Source organism: Phacochoerus africanus, chromosome 8 (genome assembly GCF_016906955.1).
Source record: "Phacochoerus africanus isolate WHEZ1 chromosome 8, ROS_Pafr_v1, whole genome shotgun sequence".
NCBI classification, from domain to species: Eukaryota; Metazoa; Chordata; class Mammalia; order Artiodactyla; family Suidae; genus Phacochoerus; species Phacochoerus africanus.
In genome coordinates this window covers 18,171,332-18,195,619 of record NC_062551.1, presented here as the reverse complement: position 1 = coordinate 18,195,619, position 24,288 = coordinate 18,171,332, and the positions used below count along the sequence as shown (strand labels likewise).

Genomic DNA, 24,288 nt, shown 5'->3' with positions numbered 1-24,288 from the left:
CATGGCAACGCCGGATCCTTAACCCAGTGAATGAGGCCAGGAATAGAATCTGAGTCCTCAGTATACCAGGCTGGTTTTTTACCACTGAGCACTGAAGGGAACCCGTGTGTTTTGCATTTTCACAGAAATTTTAGAATTATTTCTTCTAGGTCTCTGAAAAATGACATTTTTTTCTCTCTTTTGAATGTAGACGAATTTAATCTCAGCTCTGAGTCCTTCTTCCAGATTCTGGGACAAAAGGGAAAGCTTATTTTATCCCCTCATAGTAGTAAATGATTCCATTGCTGCTGCTAACCCAGTGGTTTCCATCAAACCCAGTATACAACCCATACTCCTAATGACAGCCTCCAAAACCCTGTGCATCAGACCCCAGCCTATCTGCCCTACCTCTACCCCACCCACTCCTCCATGTTTCACTACATCTATTTGGCAGCAGTTTCTCAAACACATCAATCTGTAGGCACCTTGGGGCTTTGGTTTCCTCAGTTCCTGCAGCCTGGAATCCTTCTCTCCCTCCTGTTCTTGCAGTTGTTTCCTTAAGTCTCAGTCTACTGAGTCCCTGCCTCAGCGAGGCTTCCTTAGACCACTCAGTCTTCTTTCTGAATTTCCCGAGCATTATATTCATTCGGCAGTAGTGGAAAGCACTGTATCCTTTGTTTGTGTTTTGTCTTTTTAGGGCCCCACTGGAGGCATATGGAGGTTCCCAGGCCAGGGTTCGAATCAGAGCTACAGCTGCCGGCCTAGGCCACAGCTACAGCAATGTGAGCTCCCGGTCATGTCTGCGACTTACACCAAAGCTCACAGCGATACCCAATCCTTAAGCCACTGAGTGAGGCCAGTGATTGAAACCGCAAGCTCACATTTCCTAGTCGGATTCGTTTCTGCTGCGCCACAATGGGAACTCCTGCAGCATTGTTTTTTTTAATGTCCATCCTCTTGATAAAGCTTGCAATCATCTTCGACCATGTGAATATGTAATACTCATGTTAAAAAGTCATCTGTCTAGGGAACTTTTTAGACTGGTTATTTGTTATATATAAAACATAATTATGTAAGTCTAATTTTTTTTGTTAAAAGTCCCCATTATTATTTATTTCCGAAGAACAAAATCCTGAGCAATGGGATACCAAGTAATGAGAAAACATGGCAGTGGCACAGTTTGATTTTGAAGACTGTTAGGAAGCCCCAGACTTACCTGAGGGTTTTTCCCCCCCTGTGGTATCCACCAGTTCATCAAGGATCCTAGTCGTAGCATACATGGTCTGAGGAAGCAGGGTCCCAACCTTTGGTAGCGACTCAAGGGTGAAGACGGCATAGAAGAGGTAACGTTGCTCCACTCCCTTCACTATCTTATTTCTACAGCTGAAGGCAGCACCTGAAATTATCTAGTTGGTGGATTTACATTTTTGCTATCGACCTCGTCCACAGGAGTGTACGCTCGCTCCCAGAAAGCAGGATCTTTCCAGTCGGATCTGCCACTGTGCCCTCCCCTCCCTCGCCCCCGGCAACACGCTCCTGGCGCAGAGCAGGCGCTCAGTGACTATTACGGGAATGAGCGGACGCAGGGGTACTCGAGTCCACTCTCTGACTCCTTCGGCCCAGATAGCGGGCCCTACTGGGGTGACTGTGAAAGCGCGGCGTCCTCCGCGGCTGCCCGGGTGGGACCCACGCGCGAGGACCTCTGGGAAGTGTAGTCGCGAGCCCTTCTTCGCCCGCAGTTACGGGCCCGAGGCTCCGTGTGCGCAGGCGCACTTCCGGCTCTACCCCGCCGCTGCGGCCATTGTCCGGCCCCGGCGCAGCTCAGGCCGCTTTGGGCCGCCCCCGGCGCTTCAGGATTCCAAAGGACTGATCTTGCAGCGGGGGCGGGAGGAGCCGGCCCGAGTCTTGGGTGGGCCTAAGGTCGCCAAATCCCAAGCTTCCAGGAGGCGGTGATTCCGAGGGCGCGTGTCCGGGTGGCACCTCCCACGGGTTTGACTCTGTGCACAAGGCCGCGCCCACCGTCCTGCGGGTGGGACTGGGCGTGGCCGGAGGAGGGTGTCGGGAAGGCGGCGAGCCTTTAACTTAGGGGAGGCTGGCTTAGGCGGGGCCCGCACACCTTTCTCTCTCTCGCGCTTCGAGAGATAGCAGAGAGGCGGAGGCTGGTCCGCGGGGCACGGTGGGGTCGCCGGTTCCAGCCGGCTGAGTGGGCCCTCTCCTCTCTCCCCAGACCCAGTCTGGAAGCCTGGCCCAGCGACGCAGGAATGGCCCCGAGGCCTCCGACCGCCAGGCCCCAGGTGAGCAGCCGGTTCTTATCCCGGGGTATATTTGGAGCAGTCATTGTTCTCCGCTTGAGCGACTCCCCTTCCTGGGTCGGTCGCCACCTCGGAGCCTCCTAGCCGTACGAAACCGAGGTGTCTAGAGCAGAGGGAGCGGTCTTCCCCAAAGGGGGCTGCCCTGTGGGAAGGAGGGGACCGGGGCTGGATGCGCTAGTGGGAGGAGTTAAGAGTGGACGTAGCGGGAAGTGTCAGTGTCGATGAGAATCGTGAGTGTCAGGCCAGTTCCTGGAACTCTGACAATTAGGACCTAGACAGTGGAGCGACAGGATAGAAGGCTGTAGAGGAGAAAGTGACTGTCAGTGAGTGAAGAACAGGGGAGCTCCAGCTTCTGACCCAGGGGCCATAGAGAGACCTTAAGGGACCAAAGACGGCTGGTCTGGATTTGCCGAGGAAGAGGCTGGAGATGGGCCCTTCCTGGGCAGGGAAGGGAAAAAAAAAAAAAAAAAAGGAGGACTTGTCTCATAGCTTTTCATGTCCTTCTGTGCTTTAACGGAGGTATAATGCACATCCCCAGATGTCCAGCCTTCAACTTAATTATGCCAATTCGTGAAACCATTTATGCTTGTGAAAGATGAGGCCTTTTCTAGAAGCATCTCAATTCTGAGGTTACCCACCGATTTACACAGTCTCTCAGTGAAAGTAAAACAAGGTCCAGATGGTATTTTAACCCACTCTTTCTTTACAGTTAAGGAAGAATCACAGATCATAGTTGCTAGGGTGTGAGACAAAGCAGTAGAGATAAAAATACCAGTGTTGTTTAAACGAAGTTTACAGTAAGTTAAACGCAGCATGTATTGCCGTTATATTTTTCACTTCTTGTTATATGTTTTTGTTTTACAGGGATGAGCCTTAAGAAGTGAGACAGTAACAGTACTAGAACAAAGCAGTTATTTGGTTTGAGGAAAGCCAGAGCAAACCACTGTCATTAGCACTTTTCCATTATAAAGTGTTTTGCTTAATAGGTTGTGAGAACTAGGATGACTTAACACACTTAAGGGGACAATGATGATCCTTTTTGAATGTGTCTGTGGGAGGGAGGGGGTGCCTTTTTGATAGTGAAAGTGAATCCGTGTTCTGAGCAGTGAATTTTAGGGACTGCCTTAAACTTCACTTTTGAAGCTGTGTTCCTTAAGCACTGTAGTTCAGTTATATTCTTATGGGATGACCTGACAGTCCACTTGGGTTACCTAACTCAGGCTGCAGATGATGGCTAGGAACGGAGGACAGAACAGAACACTCTCCCTACAAATGGGGCTTTTTAGGCAGAAATTTCCCTTTGTTGCTGGTTTCCTTTCTCTGAGCATGACCCTCAGAGGAATGCAGAAGATGGGTAGATGAGTCGTGTGACTGCTTATTCAGGAAGTTAATGTAGTGGAGGAAGACAGCCTCATGCAGAAGGATAGCACAAGATAGCTGGTGGCGAGTGTTGCTGCAGAGACCCAGGGGCTGCTGTGAATGCTGAGGGAGAGGGAGTTCAGCCTGTGGGAAAGAGTCAGTGAAGATTTTGCCTTTGAATAGGAGCAGGAGTCGAAGCAGGTGAAAAACAAAGGGGTTGGAGTAGAGTTGATTGTGTGTCAGGGAAGTTGAAAGGCAAGATGCTGAGACACCTATACAGGAAGCCATTGTCCTATGTGGCAGTGGGTGGGGGCTGCAGATGATGGGTAGATAAGGATACTAGGAAGTATGGACTTCTTTCTCTCTTTTTTTGTTAACCACACCCACAGCAAGTGGAAGTTCCCAGGCCAGGGATTGAACCCGTGCTGCAGCAGTGACAGTGCCGGATCCTTAACCCCAGGAACCCTTGGACTTTTTTTTTTTTGGCCTTGGTAGCCCATTTACTTATTCATTCATTCAGCAGATAGTCATTGAACCCCTGTGATGTGTTAAGACGCTTTCCTAGGCAGTTGAGATACATTAGTGAACAAAGTTTATAAAAGTCTCTGCTTTCACGGAGCTTATATCCTAGAAGGAGGAGACAGAAAAAGTCCTAAGTTAGGAAATTGTATCATGTAAGAGAAGGTAACAGCACCTCAGGAAAAGGATAAAAGAGAAAGATAAGGAGGATTGAGTAGGAAAGTGGGGGCTCGTGGTAGGAGTGCAGTTGAAATAGGATGGTCAGATAAGCCTTATCCTTTTTGAGAGGGTGTCATCTGAGCAGACCTGGAGAAGGTGCAGGGGTTAATGCACAGGTCTGGGAAGGGTGCTCTGGGCAGAGGGAACATCGGGGTGTGTGTCTAATGTGTTCCAGGAGCTGCAAGGAGGCTATTATAGCTTGAGCCATTGTTTTTTGAGCAGGGAACTGTACAGTTTCTTAATTTTAAAGATTGCTGTGAATGAACTGCAGGAGCAAGAGTTTGAAAGTTGGGTCTCCTGTGGGTGAGACTTTCTCCCAGGGTTCAGCTAACAAATAAGAGAAGTGGCCACATGGTGGGAGGGGAATGGGAGCAGTGAGGTGCTGGGCGGGTTACCTGGAAAATCTTTGGGGCCTGAGGATCATTAGTAACTGTATCTATGCAAACACTCTGCATTCTTTTCTTATAATTGTACTAGGTTTTTAGTTAGAATTTTAAAAAAAGGTGTTCGCCATTTTGCAAAGTTGAAGCCACCAGAAAAGTAAAAAATGGAGTTTTATAGGAAAAAGCTGCTCATGGAGACCAGGGTTCTTGGTGTTCTGTTTTGAAGGGGAGGAAATGCAGAGAACCCAGGGCCTGGTCTCTCTTGACTCTAGATCCCAAGAGAACTCTATGCTTTGGTCATCAGCATGAATAGACCCAGCAAAGGCTGCTCAGAAGATCCTTCAGGGAGGCCAAGTCACTTGCTGAACCAGGTCAGGATGTTTGTGGTCAGGGATGTTCAAGCTCCCTCTGCCCAAAGGGCCCCTTTCTTCACCTCTTTCTGAGCTGATTGATGCTGGTTTTTAAGCTTCAGCCCAAAGCCTTCTTCCCCATGGGCAGGTCCTTTGATTCTCCTGGGCATTCCTGTTATGGTAATATCTTATGTCATATGAAGTGGTGTCATTACCCATCCTTCTCTGTACTGGGCTTTTGGCTTTTTTTAGGGCAAAACAGTACACAGTGAGTGAGTGTCACATGAGTGATCATTCGTAACCATATAACCCCGAGCAGTGATTTTATACATCCTGCATTTTCTACTCCTCACATAGCAAAGATGTAATTTTTTCCAGTTATAGCGATGTGTATTTTCTTTTTCTTTCTTTCTTTTTTTTTGCTTTTTAGGGCCTCACCTACGGCATATGGAGCCTCCCAGTTTAGAGGTCAAATTCGAGCTACGACTGCCAACCTATGCCACAGCCACAGCAGCCTGGGATCCAAGCCATGTCTGCAACCTATACCACAGCTCACAGCAACGCTGCATCCTTAACCCACTGAGCAAGGCCAGGGATCCAACCCGCAACCTCATGGTTACTAGTTGGATTCTTTTCCACTGTGCTACAATGGGAACTCCTGTGATGCATGTTTTCTGATAAAACAGTTGCATGGAAGTTCCCGCTGTGGCACAACGGGATGGATGGCTTCTTGAGAGCATTGGGACGTAGGTTAGATCCCCTGGCCCAGCACAGCACATTAAGGATCCAGCTGTGGTGTAGACAGCAGCTGCTGCTTGGATCTGATTCCTGACCCTGGAACTCCATATGCCACAGGGTAGTCAAAAAAGAAAAAAAAAGAGAAAGAAAAAAAAAAAAACGGAAAAACATTGCATGAAGCAATGTGACGTTCAACTTAATGGTTTTAGGAAATTTTAAAGACAATGTTAGGATGTAAAAACATGTTCCTGTAAGACCTATTTCAAAAATATGATTATTGGACTTCCTTGGTGGCTCAGCAGGTTAAATATTCAATGTTGTCACTGCTGTGGTGTAGGTGTGATGACTGGCCTGGGGACTTCCACATGTAGCCAAAAAAATGTGTGTGTACATGTCTATATATAAAATATTCTTTTGTTAAGGTATATTTTTATTAAAGTATGTGAGCGTATATATAATACAGACTTTTTAGTGGAAAAAAGTCATTTATGATCCCTCTTCTTTAGCACTTTTATATCTCTTTCTTTTTTTTTTCTTTTTTTTTTGTCTTTTCTAAGGCCGCTCCTGCGGCATATGGAGTTTCCCAGGCTAGGGGTCGAATTATAGCTGTAGCCACCGGCCTATGCCAGAGCCACAGCAACACGGGATCCAAGCCACGTCTGTGACCTACACCACAGCTCACGGCAACGCCGGATCCTTAACCCACTGAGCAAGGCCAGAGATCAAACCTGCAACCTCATGGTTCCTAGTCGGATTTGTTAACCACTGTGCCATAAGGGGAACTCCACGTTTATATTTCTTTTAATGAATTTCTTTCTTTTCTCCCTAAGCATGTTTTTCCCCTGAACATTCTCAATATAGCATTTATTTTTTATTTTTTATAATGATTTTTATTTTTTCCATTATAGCTGGTTTACAGTATTGTATCAATTTTCTACTGCACAGCAAGGTGACCCAGTCACACAGACATGTATGGATTCTTTTTTCTCACATCGTCATGCTCCATCATAAGTGACTAGATATAGTGTCCAGTGCTGTACAGCAGGATCTCATTGCTTATCCATTGAAAGGCAATAGTTTGCATCTATTAACCCCAAGTTTCCAGTCCATCCCACCCCCTCCCCTTCCCTCTTGGTAACCTCAAGTCTGTTCTCCAAGTCCATGAATTTGTTTTCTGTGGATAGGTTCATTTGTGCAATATATTAGATTCCAGATATAAGTGATATCATATGGTATTTGTCTTTCTCTTTCTGACTTACTTCACTTAGTATGAGAGTGTCTAGTTCTATCCGTGTTGCTGCAAATGGTATTATTTTGTTCTAATTATAACATTTTAATTTTCATACAGTTTTTATGAGGATTTTTCTTTTTTTAAAAATCACTTTTAATGGCTCTGTTATATTGCTTTGTATGATATGCCAAAATTTATTTAACTGTTTCTCATAGGACATTTATGTTGGTTCTGAAGTTTCTACTATTACAAATAATCCTGGGTAAAATCCCATTGGTTACGATAGGCAATTTTTTTTTAATTCTTTTAATCTGTGTTAAGTGAAACAATCCTCAGAGCAGGAGAGAGAGAGATCTTGGCAGGTTTTGGTGCCATACTTACCCTAATTTGTAGAAACATTCAGATTGCTTTTCATCTTTTTCTGCCTTTTCAAAGAATTTACCTATAAAATATTTAGATCCAGAATTTTTAGAGAGAGGATGATTTGGGAACAGTTTTCTCTGTTTCTTCCTCAATTATTAAGTTTCTTCTTTTTCTATGTGTTAAAATTGGTGGTTTAGGGAGTTCCTATAGTGGCTCAGCAGTATTGAACCTCACCTTTGAGGATGAGGGTTCCCTCCCTGTCCTCGATCTGTGGGTTAAGGATCTGGCATTGCTGTGGCTGTGGTGTAAGCCTCCTAGCCTGGGAACTTCCATATGCCACAGTGTGGCACTAAAAAGACAAAAAAAAAAATTGGTGATTTAGGATTTTAAAATTATCCTCTTCACTAAGATAGTTCACTTTCTTTCTTTTTTCTTTTGTTGGCCATGCCCACAGCTTGCAGAAGTTCCTCAGCCAGGGATTGAACCTGTGTCACAGCAGTGACAACACCAAATCCTTAACTGCTAGGCCACTAGGAAACTCCAGATCTTTCACATTTCTTAACACAATGCTGGATATTTTACTGGTTTATCGCCATATCTTTAAATTGGTGGGGGTTTTGTTGTTGTTGTTGCTGTTTTTTTGGGTTTTTTTGTTTGTTTGTTTTTTGTCTTCTTAGGGATGCACCTGTGGCATGTGGAAGTTCCCAGGCTAGGAGTCAAATTGGAGCTATAGCTGCCGGTCCAAGCCACAGCACAGCAACACGGGATCCAATCCTATCTGCGATCTACACCACAGCTCATGGCAATGCCGGATCCTTTAACCCACTGAGCAAGGCCAGGGATGGAACCCACTTTCTCATGGATACTAGTCAGGTTCATTACCGCTGAGCCACAATGGGAACTCCCTAAATTGATTCTTTTTTAATTTCTTCTTTTGCTGCATTTGTCAGAGGTTTTTCTGTTGGGCCAGTATTTAAATGGAGCCAGCTTTTAGATTTGGCTATTATTGATATCTTTTTTCCATTTGTCCAAGAATATAATTCACTAATACACAATTTTTTTAAAAAATCCTCAAAACGACTCCTTGTTTTTCTTCAGTAAGAATTACCCAGCTCTCTTCTTGCACTCAGCAGACATTTTTGGAATGCCTGCTCTGTGCCAGGTGGTGGTTCTTTTTGTGTGTGTATATGAATTTTTTTTAATTAAAATATAGTTGATTTACAGTGTTGGGCCAATTTGTGCTGTGCAGCAAAGTGACTCAGTCATACATGTATTTACTTTTCTTATGTTGTCTTCCGTCATGGTCTGTCCTAAGAGATTGGATACAGTTCCTTGTGCTATATAGTAGAACTTCATTGCTTATCCATTGTAAATGCAATAGTTTGCATCTACCAAACCCAAACTCTGAGACCATCCCACTCCCTCCCTCCTCCCCCTTGGCAACTACAAACAAGTCTGTTCTGTGTGTAGATTTCTGTTTTGTAGATAGATTCATTTGTGCCATATTTTATATTCCACATATAAGTGGTATCATATGGTATTTGTCTTTCTGACCTCACTTGGTACGATAATCTGTAGGTGCATCTGTTGCTGCGTGGGTGGTGGTTCTTAACCATGGTCACACTTCAGAACCCATCTGGAGAAGACACTTGCTTCCTGTGGGATGACAGTAAGGCTTCAGTGAGAAAATTTAGTGAGAGGGTGTTTTGCCTGCGTTCAATGCTCAGTAAATGTTGGTTGTTGCTTTTTTATACTGAATCATCTGAGGAGCTTTTAAATATTGCTTGGTAGGGCCCTTCATGCATGGGCAGTTCACTTCCAACATGCTTGATTTTGGAATACTGAAATGAAAAGGAGTTTGAGAAATTGTTGAGATAGAAAAATGTGAAAATGTAGCTACAGTTATGCAGTGGGCATATGGACCAAATACTGAAGCTGGCAGGGGGAAGATGAGGAATCTGGAAAAGCCTCCGAAGGGAAGGGACCATTGAACTGGTTCTAAAAGGATAACTTGTAGAGCTAAGGGTAGAGAGTACATGATAGTCAGAAGAGGATGTACAAAGGCGAGGGGACATGAAGTAGAACGATGTGACCCAGGCAGAGTCCACTTGGTGGAATCATGGAGTGGGTGACAGGAGACAGAATTTAAGAGAAAGGTGATTGTCACCTCGAGAGAGTAGCCTAAGGTGGAGATTTAGAACAATGCTGTCCAAAACAAACATAAGCTACATGTATAATTTTAAATTTTCTAGTAGCCACAATATAGAAAGAAACAGGTGAAATTAATTTTGGTAATACATACGATTTACCCCAATATAGCCAAAATCTTATCATTTCTATAGAAGTCAATATTATACAATTATTAATGAGGTGTTTTACATTTTTTTTTTTTGTAACTGAGTCTTTGAAATCCAGTATTTGATAGTTACTGCACATCCTGAATTCGACTGGCCACATCACCAGTGCTCAGTAGCCACATGTGTCTAGCATAAATCTGCAGAGTTATTGCCTGGCCTCATGGCACTGTTGGCAAGGGAGGATTTGAGCTGGTTTGAAAGAAGGGAAGGGCCTGAATATAGGCAATATTTTTGAGGGTTTTGGTAACTCCAGGGCATAAAGGAAAAATGAAGAGTCAAGGGCCAGGGCCAGGTTTATGGTTGAGATACTGTAGATGATGCTTTAGCCTGAATAGGGCATCGGTGTATGTATGTGAAGGCTAACAGTAGTCGTGTTACTTCTGTCTGTACTCAGTTGTGAGAGTCACTTAACTCTGATACCAGGGAATACCGAGTACTTGAGTGAAAATGCTGTACTGTATTCCAGTAAGTTTAATGTGTTCTAATTGGATAAACTTACATGGTCTTAGAGAGGGTAGTTTTTATATTATTATAATTGTGTATAATATAAATGATTAAATATTATATTTGATAGTTATATTAAATATAATGTTTTGTAGTATAAATGAAGTATTTTTAAATATGTAATGTAAATAATTAGGTTATTTTTTACACAGTAGCTGCCAGTCTCTGGTTTTCAGCTTTGCAAAGTTTCAAAACTACAAAGTTTCTTGAGTTATGCTTTTAGAGGATTTCACCTGCAGGGTTGGTACATGGTAGAATTGGAGAATCATGTCTCTTTATATTTGTACATGTGCTTTCTGGACATGCTCTTCACCTGTTATTAAAACTCGTACTTCTTCAGTTCATGCTATAGATGAGAACATTGGATTCCATGAGGTCTCTGATTTATCCAAGGATATTATACACTTACCAGTTGTGGAGCTTTTTAGGGGCCATGGAATTGAGTCTTCTCTTAGTATGTGCTGCTTCCAGTTCTTTGCTTTGGGCTCCATCATTTGGCCAAGGTCTTCTTTATGTCAGCATGAGGAAGGGGAACATTTTGATAGTAATTGTTAAATTTTTTTTGCTCTTTTAGGGCTGCACATGCGGCACATGGACGTTCCCAGGCTAGGGGTCGAAATGGATCTACAGCCGCTGGCCTGTGCCACAGCCACAGCAATGCCAGATCCAAGCCAAGTCTGTGACCTACACTGTAGCCCATGGCAACATCTGATCTTTAACCCACTGAGTGAGGCCAGGGTTCAAATCCGTGTCCTCATGGATACTAGTCAGATTTGTTAGCACTGAGCCATGATGGGAACTCTCCTTGGAGGCATTTTAAGCAAAGAAATGATTCGATCTGAAAGGTTTTAACAGGATCAGCCTAGTTGTTACATGGAAAGCAGACTTGGGAAGGGACATGAGTGGAAAAGGAGAGACAAGGTAGGAGATTGTAGTAGTGGTCTAGGTAAGAGATGATAGTGGCATGGACTCAGATGAGGGCAGTAAGAACAGGGAAAAGTGGGAGGAAACTAAAGGTTTGTATGCATGATCAAATTTGTGTTTTAGGATGGAACTAGAGACTCTCATACTAAGTGAAGTAAGTCAAAACAAGAAGGACAGGAGTTCCTGTCGTGGCTCAGTGGTTAATGACTAGGAACCATGGGGTTGCAGGTTCAATCCCTGGCCTTGCTCGGCGGGTTAAGAATCAGGCATTGCCTTGAGCTGTGGTGTAGGTCGCAGACTCCGCTCGGATCCCACATTGCTGCTCTGGCTGTGGCGTAGACCAGTGGCTCTAGCTCCAATTGGACCCCTAGTCTGGGAACCTCCATATGCTGTGGAAGCGGCCCTAGAAAAGGCAAAAAGACAAAAGACAGACAAATACTGATGATATCACTTATATCTGGAATCTCATATACAGCCAAAGTGTACCTATCTGCAGAAAAGAAACTCATGGACCTAGAGAATAGACTTGTTGGTGGGGGGCGGCGACTGGGAGTTTGGGGTTAGTAAATGTAAACTGTAGCATTTGGAGTGGAAAAGCAGTGAGATCCTGCTCTATAGCACAGCAAACTATATCTAATCACTTGTGATGGAATATGATGGAGGATAATGTGGAAAAAGAATGTATAAATGTATAACTGGGTCATTGGTGTATAGCAGAAATTGACAGAACATTGTGAATCAACTATAATAAAAAAATTTTTTTAAAAACCCAACAAATTTGTGTTTTAGAGAAGTGACTCCAATAGCATATAGAAAAGAGGTGGTGGGAACATGAGTAGGAGAACAGAGGCCAGTTGTCCTGCCAGGGCAAGAAATTATGAGTGGCCTGGACTAGACATTTGTTTACTGATCAGCACATTCCTTACCATTAGTTCAACCTATTTGGGGAAGCAGAATAAAGTCAGGAAGTCTTGTGTTAAATACAGGGAACCAGTTAAGCAAAGGAATCCAGGTTGGCTGCTGACTCTGTTTCTAAACCAAGGGGCCATATGTTTAGAGGACAGAGTAGGTAATAGAAATGTGTTACCTCTCACAACCTCACTTAAAATGTCTGCCTTGGTCCAACCTTTCACCTGCTGGCCATGCACATGCCAAGTCCAGCCTTCTCTAGCTTCTCAGTCCCTGGACTAGATTCCCACTTTGTCTTTTCCCATCCAAATGGTACTTACCTCTTAAGGCCCAGTGCATAGCCAGCCTTGAAGCTTCTCTCAGTTTTCCCTGCCCAGAAGGCTTGTAGCACCTCACTTTCCTATGTATTGTCTCATATCATGCTCTAATAAATAACACAGTTTAAAATAAACAAACCAAGGACTGCAGTGTTTTCCATTTGCATTTTTATTCTGCCATGGTGCATGTGGTAAAGCCAGGCCCCTGGCAAATATCTAGTTATCTAATGTCTTTTTTTTCTTTAGCGTCATTTTGCCTGGCACAGACAGATCCCAGACATCTGAAGGAAAAATCTGCCATGTTTCCACCCTTCACTGTTCTTATGGGGACATGGTCACAGCGTTGAGCAGGACTATGATGTGGAGGAGCCACTGTTGTGTATGGATGTGGTCCTGCACCTCACTCCATAGGAGATGGGGCCATGCCCCTTTTCTCTAAAATTCAGGTCTTAGCCATCTCCTTAAGGCTCAACTCAGTCAGGAAATAGATATTTAGTGTTGGTCAAGTACTCACCAGACATTGGTGTGTTAGAGTTAAAAAAAAAAAAAAAAAAGTACAGTCCCTGCCCTCATTCGTGCTCACCTGGGAATGCTCAACTAGGAAAATAAGCATTAAATAGATTATTAGCCCTGCTTGAATAGTTGTGGGTGTGCAGAGTGACTTAAAGCACATAATATGGGGATTGACCCTCCATTGGGGGGATCATAGGACCTCATGGAAAATCTGCTAACCTACCCCTCAGGTATGAAGTGGAATTAGCAAGGGAGAGAGTAATGCGAGGGTAGGGAGGGAGCCATACCCTCTAAGCACATGGGGAGAAGGGCATGGAATAAGATAGAAACCTCCATGTAACTTGTCCTCACTGCTCCAGTGAACTCATGGCTCTGCTTTCAGTGTATTTTCATACAAATTATCTTCACATACTTTATTATGTACTTCTAAAAAATTGTTATTGGAGTACAGTTGACTTACGGTGTCATTAGTTTCAGGTGTACAGCGAAGTAAACCAGTTAAACATATCCATGTATCCATTCCTTTTCAGATTCTCTTCTCATATAGGTCACTACAGAGTATTGAGTAGAGTTTCCTGTGCCATACAGTGTCCTTGTTAGTCATCCATTCCATATGTGATAATGTGTGTATGTCAGTCCCAACCTCCCATTTTATACCCCCACCTCCCCAGTATTATGTACTTCTTCAGGTAGAAATCTAACCATGACCAAAGGAGGTATTTCAGGTCCTTCATGGTGTTAAGTCCCATGACTTAATGAGGCCTGAAAAGGCAAGACAGAAACCCTATGAGCATCCGAACTGACAGTTTGGAGGCATGGGGGTCCTCAGCCAGACTAGTTTCAGCAGGTGGTGAGGAAGAAGTGATTGGAGTGGAGTGAAGCAGAAAAAGACCTTTGACCTAGCAGTTCTAGTTCTAGCTAGCTGACTATAGAAATTCTAGCATATTTGCACAAATAAGATGTATTGCAATAATGTTTGTAGTAGCAAAGTATTGAAACTAATCCAAATATCTATTAACATGAACTGGTCCATTTATTCATTCACCACATTTTTTTAAAGCATCCACTGTGTGCTGGATATCATTCTAAGCACTCTGAAGAAGATAGATAAAGTCCCTGTTTTCATGGAACTTGCAGTCAGGGAGACAGAAAAGCTAACAAGAAATATCAAAGCACAAGCATCTAATCTGAATCTGCTTCGTTCCTGAGTTCAGATGGCAGGAATTTGGACAGCGAGAGATATTTGTGCTAGGAGGAAAATTAAGCATTATAATATGATGCACAGTAAATTAGAAGGACGTGGTAAGAACACTTTTCTGAGGTGGCAGTACTGGACATGAGACCTCAATGATTAATAACTGATTGCCAACCATGTAGCGATCCCAAGGCCCAGGGAGGGAATAAACATGATATATTCAAGGATCAGTCAGCATAGCCAGAGCCCTGTGAGTGTTGGAGAAGTTTGAATCTTGTTCTTTTATTTATTTATTTATTTATTTACTTATTTGTTGTCTCTTAGGGCCACACCAGTGGCATATGGAGGTTCCCAGGCTAGGGGTCGAATTGGAGCTGTAGCCTCCGACCTACACCAGAACCACAGCAATGCGGGATCTGAGCTGCATCTGCGACCTACACCACAGCCCATGGCAACGCCAGATCCTTAACCCACTGAGCAAGGCCAGGGATTGAACCCGCATCCTCATGGATGCTAGTTGTGTTTGTTGACCACTGAGCCACGATGGGAACTCCTGAATCTTGTTCTTAGTGCTGTGGGATGCTCTGAGGTTTGGCAGTGGGTATGTTATGGTACAACTGCGCTGTGGCATGCTGTGAAGCGGTGGAAAGGAATAGGTGAGATTACATACAGCACTATGGGAAGAGCTCCAAGATACATAGTTAAATATAAAAAGCAAGTTGTAGAGCAATGTATATGGTAGTTCACAAAGAAAGGTTGTTTATATGAGTGTGTGTAAAACATGGAAAGGAACTGTTAAGTGTGTATATCGTACTGTTAACAGTGGTTATTTGGAGGGAGTTTAGTGGGATTGATCATGGGAATAAAAGAGGGTTGTCACTTTTTATTCCCTGCCGTATTTGGATTTTGTAACAAAGAAGGTGCTCGGGGCATGAGGAATTAGTTACTGTGTAAAAAGGCTTGGCTTTGAAGGGAAACAAGAAGAGAGCTTAGTAGGGATCATGGGACATATTGTCCATCATGACTTTCCTGCCTGCAATGTTAGATTCTTTAGGAATTTATGTAACACCTAGTGTGTTTAACCCAACATTGCCCCCTCAGGATATCAGACGTGTGATTACCATTTCTGATAGACCCTACAGTAGGTTACCAGTTATCACCATGGGAACATCTGTGGGGTTGATCCCTACTTGAGCAGAAATGTGATCCTACAGGAATCAGTGACATTTAAGGATGTGGCTGTGAACTTCACCCAGGAGGAATGGCACCACGTGGATCCTGCTCAGAGGCGTTTGTACAGGGATGTGATGCTGGAGAACTATAGCCACTTGGTTTCTGTTGGTAAGAACCACATCTCATTGTCTTCTCGTTGGTGGGGCTTTACTTTCCCGGTTGCTAGGATTGTGGGGCTCGTGGTTTGGGTGACCATGGTCAAGGTGTTCAGGGTCAGCTTGCTCATCTTTTTGGTACCCAGCTTTATGGATTTCTGAGCCGCTCTTTAGGTAAAAGGTCTTTCTTCTGCAGAATGGGAGTAGGTCCTTTGATTGCATGACTCTTCAAATTGCACCTTTTTTTCCCCTTCAGAGCTCCTGAGGATCAAGGCCTAGTACTGAGTTGTAGAGGGTTCTTTGTCCACTTGCACAAACAACCAAATCTTGTGTATTTACCCATGAGCAGGATATCAAGTCTCCAAGCCAGAGGTGATCTTCAAATTGGAGCAAGGAGAAGAGCCATGGATAGCCGAGGGAGAAATCCAAAGACCTTTCTGTCCAGGTAAATAAGTGAGACTCAAGCATGTAGGAATCACTGCAGACAGTGGCACAGCTGAGGGAGAGGGAAGCACCTTCAGATTGCTGCCTTGGGGGCTCCTAGGCCTGTAGAAGAGGCTGCACCATCTCCTGGATGACACTTACATACATCTCCCTTCTCCGATAGGGTGTTTCTGCTGCTGGTAGGTCTTGGAGGAAGAGGTACCCCTTGTTTTCCTTTCCAAAAGTAGCCCTTTGTTCTACACTTAGAATACCATCTCTCCCTATCCTATAACCCACTTGCTGGATTATTTTCTCTTCTGATGTCTTTCATTATTTAAAGATCTTTCTTCTCATTCAGATGTTAACTGAACTTCCATGTCTCCTCCTTGCTTTGTCTTGCTGCTTTCACTGTCAGATGCCCCACACTTATAGGAAATACCCACATACTTCATTCTCACTTCATAACTTGCTTCCAGACTTCTTTCCTTGACTGCGCTCCTGTACCACCTGTCTGGCAGCAACACCATCTTCCTTCCATCCTGCACTCTCACTGACTTGATTCATTTTCTTCCCCTACAGTTCCTGGAGTATCATCCTCTCCTGGTTTTTCTATTTGTTGAATGCTTCTTGGCTTTATCTTGGGCTTCTCTTGCTTTTCCCTCAAAGTGAATCTACCTTAAGGAGCCTGCCTTCTGGCGGCTTCTTTCTTTCTGTGTCACCTCCTTATAAATGTTGTCTACCTGCCTTCTGGTAGTCCCAGCTCTTCATTCTGTGCTGTAGACTAAGAATTGTCTTTACTTATACCCAGGTCACTTGTTTTCCTTCTCATAGGACTCCTCCACTTAGAAGTCCCACACAGTTCTTATTAAAGGTGTAAAATCTAAATCAGTCATCTTGCATCCCCAGTCAAAACATTTTGCAACTTTACCCATTTCTCCCCTTGCCTGTGAAAAGTTACTGACTTTCCAATCTCTCAAGCTAGACACCCATAGTCAGTCTAGTCTTTTTCCTTCAAGCTAGGCTATTTTCCTCCTTTGAGAAGTATCTTGCAATTTCCTGCCTGTTAACTTGGACTGGCCACATCCTAAACCAAAACCCAGATTTAGATTACTATAATTCCCAGTTGAAACTCTCACTCTATCTTATCTTTTTGTAATCCATATTGGATTTTTTTTTTTTTTTTTTGCTTTTTAGAGCCTCATTCACGGCATATGGAGTTTCCCAGGCTAGGTGTCCAGTCAGAGCTGCAGCTGCTGGCCACAGCCACAGCCATGTGGGATCCGAGCTTCATCTGTGACCTACACCACAGATCGTGGCAACACCAGATTTTTAACCCACTGAACGAGGCCAGGGATTGAACCCTCAACCTTACAGTTCCTAGTTGGATTCGCTTCTGCTGAGCCACAACGGGAACTCCAGTTTGTTTGTTTTTTTTAATTTTTAATTTTTAAAAATTTTTTGGCTACAGCTTGCAGAGGCTTGATGTGGAATATCAGTTCTTAGACCAGGAGTCGAACCTGGTCTGCTGTGCTGAAAGTGCCAAGATGTAACCCCTAGACACCAGGGAACTCCCAATATTGGATTTTAAATGTTTTATTATTTTTAATTTTTTTAACTTTTTATTTTTCTATTCTAATTTATTTTGCTTTTTAGGGCCGCACCCTTGACATATAGAAGTTCCCAGGCTATGGGTCAAATTGGAGCTACAGCTGCTGGCCACAACCAGAGCATCTTGGGATCCAAGCGACGTCTGCAACCGACACTACAGCTCATAGCAATGCCAGATTCCCCTACCCTCTGAGTGAGGCAAGGGATTGAACCCGCACCCTCATGGATACTGGTCAGATTTGTTTCTGCTGCACCACAATGGGAACTCCAATATCGGATTTTTTAAATCATAGTTCTATTGAGATGTAATTCACATACCATAAAATTTACTCTTTTAAAGTGCACAGTTCACTTGTTTTGGATATTTACAGAGTTGTGTAGCCATCACCACTATTGAATTACAGAATGTGTTCAACACCCCAAAAAGAAGTCCTGTACCCACTAGCTGTCACCTTGCATTTCCCATCCCTCCCAGTTCTTGGCAACCATTAATCTACTTTTCATCTCTATGGATTTTCCAATTCTGGATATTTTCTATAAATGGAATCATAATATGGAGCTCTTTGCGACTGGCTTCTTTGTAATGTTTTCAGGGTTTATTCATGTAGCATGTATCAGAATTTCATTCCTTCGTATTGCTGAGTAATATTCTATGGTATGGATATATCATATTTGTTTATTCATCACTTGATGGACCATATTGGATTTTAATACTTTAGTTTCATAAACCACCCACCTCTGAAAGAACCTTGCTATAACTCCTTGTACCTCACTGTGGCAAGCAGAATGATTTTCCTTGATTTAGAGGTCCCTATTATACCCTCCAATATTATCTTTTATTGCTGTTTAAAAAAAAAAAAAAAAAAAAGCTCCACTTAGGTTGAACTTCTTTTTGATGTTTTCTGTAAGTAGCATACACTTTCTCTCATTAGATAGTATTTATGCCTATTCAAAGCCATCTATTCTTTAAGTTCAAGATCTGTCCAATCTATAAGACCTATATACAGTATACTAATATATTAACCTTTCTTCCCTGATCACCGGATATCATTTATGTCATCTCTACCACACAAATTCAGATTTGATAATATACTATCTGATAGGTTTGGGGATTTTTTTAGTCATCAAAGAATTGAGTCTCATTTTTATTCTTAGATTTTTAAGCTCTTGGAGAGTCTGTTTATTATATTTCTATGTATTTTCTGTCTGTGTTGCAGAACATACAGAAGGCAGTCAAATTACTTAATTATTATGGAATCTGGCTTGGGAGAGAACTTTATCATTCATTCATTGCAACATGCATTTTCTTAAATGTCCCATTGAGAAGTATTCTAAAAGTTAATATAAAGCATTTTTATCCTTAGGAGTTCAGAATTGAGTCTTGTTCCAGGGTAAGGAATTTGGGAGTTTAAGACCCCTTAGTTGCTTTTTTTTTTTTTTCCCCCTCCTAAGTGAAAAATTTCAAACATATGAGGAATTGAAAAAATTATACAGTGAAGACCACCTTGATTCTATTTATAGTTAATATCATTATATTTGCTTTATCATGTATCTTTCTTTCTGTCCATCTGTTGTGTTACTTTTGATGCATTTTTCCAGTGACTTGCAGACATGAGTGCATTTCACCTCCACATACTTCAGCATGTATATCATTGACTAGAGTTCAGTATTTTTTTATAATTCTTTTTTTCTTTCTTTTTAGCAAATTTTACTTTACAAAATGAAATTACACCTCTTATATATACCATCCAGTTGATTTTGACAAATGTATTCTCCCATCTAACCCAAACTCCTGTTGATATGGAACATTTCCATCACTCTAGAAACCTCCTTCCCCTTAGTTTTTAAGGGTGACCATTCTTAGAATCTAGACACTAATTAAATTTCTGCTGTTAGTATTCAGAGTTAAACAGAGGTTTAGAGATCAATTTTTAGGCAGATTAAAATAAATCATTTTTCAGAGTTCCCATCGTGGCTCAGTGGTTAATGAATCCGACTAGGAATCATGAGGTTGTGGGCTTGATCCCTGGCCCCACTCAGTGAGTTAAGGATCCAGCATTGCCATGAGCTGTGGTGTAGGTCACAGACACAGCCCAGATCCTGCATTGCTGTGGCTGTGGCATAGGCCGGCAGCAACAGCTCCAATTAGACCCCCAGCCTGGGAACTTCCATATGCTGTGGGTGCAGCCCTAAAAAGACAAAAGACGAAAATAAATAAATAAATAAAATTATTTTTGGTTAGGAGAGGTGATTAATGTAGAATTAGAACTCAAATAGACTAACACAGTTCCAGTTGTTGTAAAGGCGAGGATGATTTGCCTCTTGAAATATTACTTTTTTTCAGCTTGGGAAATATAGCCCTTGATCTTCAAGTATGTCAAAGAACTATTTCAGTTATAATCACTGGCTGCAGATTTTTCTCTGCAGGGTTTGAAGATTTGAAGCCTCAGAGGTGACTTTAATATGAAATGGATGTATTAGGAAGATAGATTCTGTGACAGTTTGTAAAATGGACAGGAGGCATGGAGAGCAGATAGGATTCTACAAGACGGACTCTGATTCTGTTCCATTTGTATCTATGCCTAACTCTGTCATGCCCACCTCTTCCCTTATTCCCTAACAAGCCCTCCAATGTGGGCTTCCTCATTCTGGACTTATCCTTCACTCTGGATCTGCAGTCTGCACTGTCACCTCTCTCCACTCTTCCTTTCTCCATTTTGGGTCTTCTCCTCAAGCTACAGGACTAATGTCAAAACAGAGTGATGTATAATTTATCTCTTTCACTTCCTCATTCCTACTGTAGCAGTTTGTTTCAACAGGAAGGAAAAGGGGACTTTTGCACTTTGGATTTCTTTCAGACTGGAAGACCAGGCCTGAAGCCAAATCTTCAAATCTGCGGCAGAACATATCTGAAGTATTCCCTAGCACAGACGATCTCTCACATGCCACATTAGAAGATGCTTGGGATGTTAGTGGCCAGTTAGAGAGACACCAGGAAAACTGGAAGAGACATCTGGGGCCAGATGCATCCACCCAGAAGAAAATAATCACACCAGAAGAAATTTGTGAGCAAAATAAATTTAGCGAAAACTCTAGGTTTAACACAAACCTGGTTATACAACTGAACATTCCTCCAAGGCCTAGTGAATGTGATTCGCTTGGGAGCAATTTGGGACATAATTCAGACTTACTCAATCAGAACAATGTCCTTGCAAAAAAGAAACCTTATAAATGTAATAAATGTAGAAAAGCCTTTATTCATAGGTCGTCACTTACTAAACATGAGAAAACTCATAAAGGAGATGGATCTTTCCCCAATGGTACAGATCAGGGAATTTATCCTGGAAAGAAACACCATGAATGTACTGACTGTGGGAAAACCTTTCTCTGGAAGACACAACTTACTGAGCATCAGAGAATTCACACTGGGGAGAAACCCTTTGAATGTAATGTGTGTGGGAAGGCCTTCAGGCATAGCTCATCCCTTGGTCAGCATGAGAATGCTCATACTGGAGAGAAACCTTATCAGTGTAGTCTCTGTGGGAAAGCCTTCCAGCGCAGCTCCTCCCTTGTTCAACACCAGAGAATTCACACTGGAGAGAAACCTTATCGATGTAATTTGTGTGGGAGGTCTTTTAGGCATGGCACATCCCTCACCCAGCACGAGGTCACACATAGTGGAGAGAAACCCTTCCAGTGTAAGGAATGTGGGAAAGCCTTTAGTCGATGTTCCTCCCTTGTCCAGCATGAGAGGACTCATACAGGAGAGAAACCTTTTGAATGTAGCATATGTGGGAGGGCTTTTGGTCAGAGCCCATCCCTTTATAAACATATGAGAATTCATAAGAGAGGCAAACCTTACCAAAGCAGTAACTATGGCATAGATTTCAAGCACACCTCATTACTTACTCAAGATGAAAGCACTCTCACTGAGGTGAAATCCTATCATTGCAATGACTGTGGGGAAGACTTCAGTCACATCACAGACTTTTCTGACCATCAGAGGAGCCACACTGGAGAGAACCCCTATGATTGTGAGCAGGCCTTTAGTCAACAATCCATTTCTTATCATGGAGAGAAACCCTATCAATGTAATGTATGTGGGAAAGCTTTTAAAAGGAGTACGAGTTTCATAGAGCATCACAGAATTCATACTGGAGAAAAACCCTATGAATGTAATGAATGTGGAGAAGCCTTCAGTCGACGCTCATCACTGACTCAACATGAGAGGACCCACACTGGAGAGAAACCCTATGAATGTATTGACTGTGGGAAAGCCTTTAGTCAGAGTTCATCCCTCATTCAGCATGAGAGAACTCATACTGGAGAAAAACCCTATGAATGTAATGAATGTGGACGAGCCTTCCGGAAGAAAACCAATCTGCATGATCATCAAAGAATCCATACTGGAGAAAAACCCTATACTTGTAAGGAATGTGGGAAAAACTTCAGCCGGAGCTCAGCTCTTACTAAACATCAGAGAATTCATACACGAAATAAACTCTAGGAACCCTGACACTAAGGAATGTCCTGAAAGCTTTAGGTAAAATGCTGTTCTTATTCAGTATCCATGGATTCTTACTGGAGAGGAAGCTTGAGAATGTAATGAAGTTTTGTGTGTGTGTGTGTGTGTGTGTGTGTGTGTGTGTGTGTATACACGTTGTGTGTAGAGAAATTCTGCTAGGAGCCTATTGGTTTTTTTAATAAAAGCCACATACTCAGATTGGATTACAGGTGTGTGTAAAAACAAACATCAGATATAACCTGTTAGAAATGATATGCCTATATATTGGACTTTGGAAAGTTTTTGAATATATATATGCAGGAGATCACCAACTTTCAACAGTTTAACTTATAATTTTCACTGTTTACAACCTTCTTAATAAATAAAACTCCTGCAGCAGTGACCAAAACTGATTTTTAAATTGCTCAACAACTGCATTCAGCTGCAGCTCTTACATTAAATTTATCACAGAATCCAATTCCACCTTCAGGAATTCACAATTCCAAGAACTAGATCAGCTGGTCCAACCACTTCATTGTACAGATGAAGAAACTGCAAGCCAAAGATGTGAAGTGGTTAGCACAGCATGATACAGTTTCTGAAGGCAAGTCTGGGTGAAAAATGCAGATCTCCTGGATCTTTGTTCCCCAGTGTTTCCACTGAAAAGATATTTTGGAATTCAGAGCTTTAAAATAAGTTTTAAAATAAATCATATGCACAAATATTTAATGAGCACTCAGGAGCTGGATACTTTGGGAGTTCATAAAAGCATAAGAGGCAGCAAGATGTATGCAAATTTCATACTTATTTAAAGTTGGAAGCTTACAAACCAAAATGTTAACAGAAATTGTAAATAGCTTAACTACTAATGACTTTTTTTCTTTTCCCAAGTGTCATACTTCAGTTAACATTTGTCAATTTCATAGAATTATTGTCTTCCTACTGTGCTTTTCATGGTCCTTCCATGAAAAAGCACTGCCCTAAGCTTCCTATATTGGATCAATGGGATGATAACACAGAACTAAGAGAAAAAAGATGATGCCCCAAATTAATTTTATTGTAGAGAAGTGTATATTCAGTTATCCACTGCCATAACATTTGCCTTTAAATCAGTTTAGAGAATCAGCATGTGATGAATCACTTTGTATGTCAAGGAAATTTTCACAATTAAAAAATTAACTTTTTTAGCTCTGTGGTGCTTTTTCATCAGTAGAACATGAAGTAAATGTCAGCATCCCACTCTAATCTTTAACATCCCCCGGTGCCTCCCATGGGCTATCCTAATGGAATGTCCAGAATCCGCTGGTTCATTGGCACCAGTATTGACAATAAATTTGGAACCAACTGTGGACATTGACCCTGCATGAAAGAGCCTCTGCACCCTCTAAGATCAGCACATTTTCCCACCTTAATGATGAATCATGGGGAGTGATATGTAGTGGTGTTGATGGTGAACCTCTCCTATTGGCTTCTTTGCATGCAGCCTAGCAAGATCCATAATCTTTGTCTCATCCTGGACAGCATGAGACGGCTCCCAAACATCCTTCATAATTCTCTGCAGGAAAAAATTTGCTGGGGCCCAAAATGTGGCATGTATAGCCCAATGAGTTTATCACATGTGGAGCAAGATGGGATATTCTATAGCTGATCTGCCCTTCAAGACTTTAACCCTTCAAAATACCTTCTGATGTTCCATATGTAGCATACACATAACGCCAAGACCATGCTTGTGTTGCCTGATACATAGTTGACAATGGGTAATTCTATTCTAAATCTCCCCTACCAGTTGGCTAGGATGCCTATCAGGAACTCATTTTGGTGCTGATTTTTTTGGGATCCCCATACTGGACTGTTTTCAAGAATGGCATGAATTGTAACCAACTGAGTGCTACCCGACTGTTAAAGTTTATAAAGGCTTAGTTCTGGAAGAACTAAAGGAGACCACTGGTTTGTGTGTGGAGTCTGGCCTAAATCCAACCAATCTCTGGATCTCAGCACATCTTTGCTGGCAGGAAGGAGCCCAGGATGCATGTATGGCTGATTGAGCAGAGGATTCTCTAGTCCCAGCAACCATGCACCATGCACTTATGAAGACTCAGATTTCTAGGTCATATGAAATACACCCTTGTAACATCATTGTATTATTTCAATAAATAGCCTCTTTTGTCAAATGGGAGTCAGTTTGACTTTCTCAGTTTCAGAACTTGGCTAAGATTAAAGAGTGGCGCATCAAGGAAGATGAATTAACTGCTA

General features: G+C 42.5%; 1 protein-coding gene across 6 annotated transcripts; it reads left to right on the top strand.

Annotated features, from left to right (window-relative positions):
• The first annotated feature begins 1,731 nt into the window (after positions 1 to 1,731).
• ZFP90 (ZFP90 zinc finger protein) lies at positions 1,732 to 24,206 on the top strand. Of its 6 annotated transcripts, none has more exons than XM_047790586.1 (5): positions 1,732 to 1,928; positions 2,207 to 2,273; positions 15,387 to 15,513; positions 15,850 to 15,945; positions 20,351 to 24,206. In XM_047790586.1, the coding sequence occupies exons 2-5, from the start codon at positions 2,241 to 2,243 to the stop codon at positions 22,036 to 22,038; spliced, it is 1,944 nt and encodes a 647-aa protein (XP_047646542.1). In that variant the 5' UTR covers positions 1,732 to 1,928; positions 2,207 to 2,240; the 3' UTR covers positions 22,039 to 24,206. The 6 variants fall into 6 exon arrangements, with proteins under 6 accessions (XP_047646542.1, XP_047646541.1, XP_047646543.1 ...); XM_047790585.1 differs by having other exon boundaries at positions 1,774 to 2,008; XM_047790587.1 differs by having other exon boundaries at positions 1,775 to 1,899.
• Positions 24,207 to 24,288: the final 82 nt, after the last annotated feature.

Bases quoted from the DNA above. Each gene is read 5' to 3' on its own strand.
- ZFP90 (XM_047790586.1), top strand. From the start codon at position 2,241: ATGGCCCCGAGGCCTCCGACCGCCAGGCCCCAG. The intron at 15,514-15,849 runs GTAAGAACCACA...ACCCATGAGCAG, and splicing joins TAGCCACTTGGTTTCTGTTG to GATATCAAGTCTCCAAGCCA. The intron at 15,946-20,350 runs GTAAATAAGTGA...TTGTTTCAACAG, and splicing joins CCAAAGACCTTTCTGTCCAG to GAAGGAAAAGGGGACTTTTG.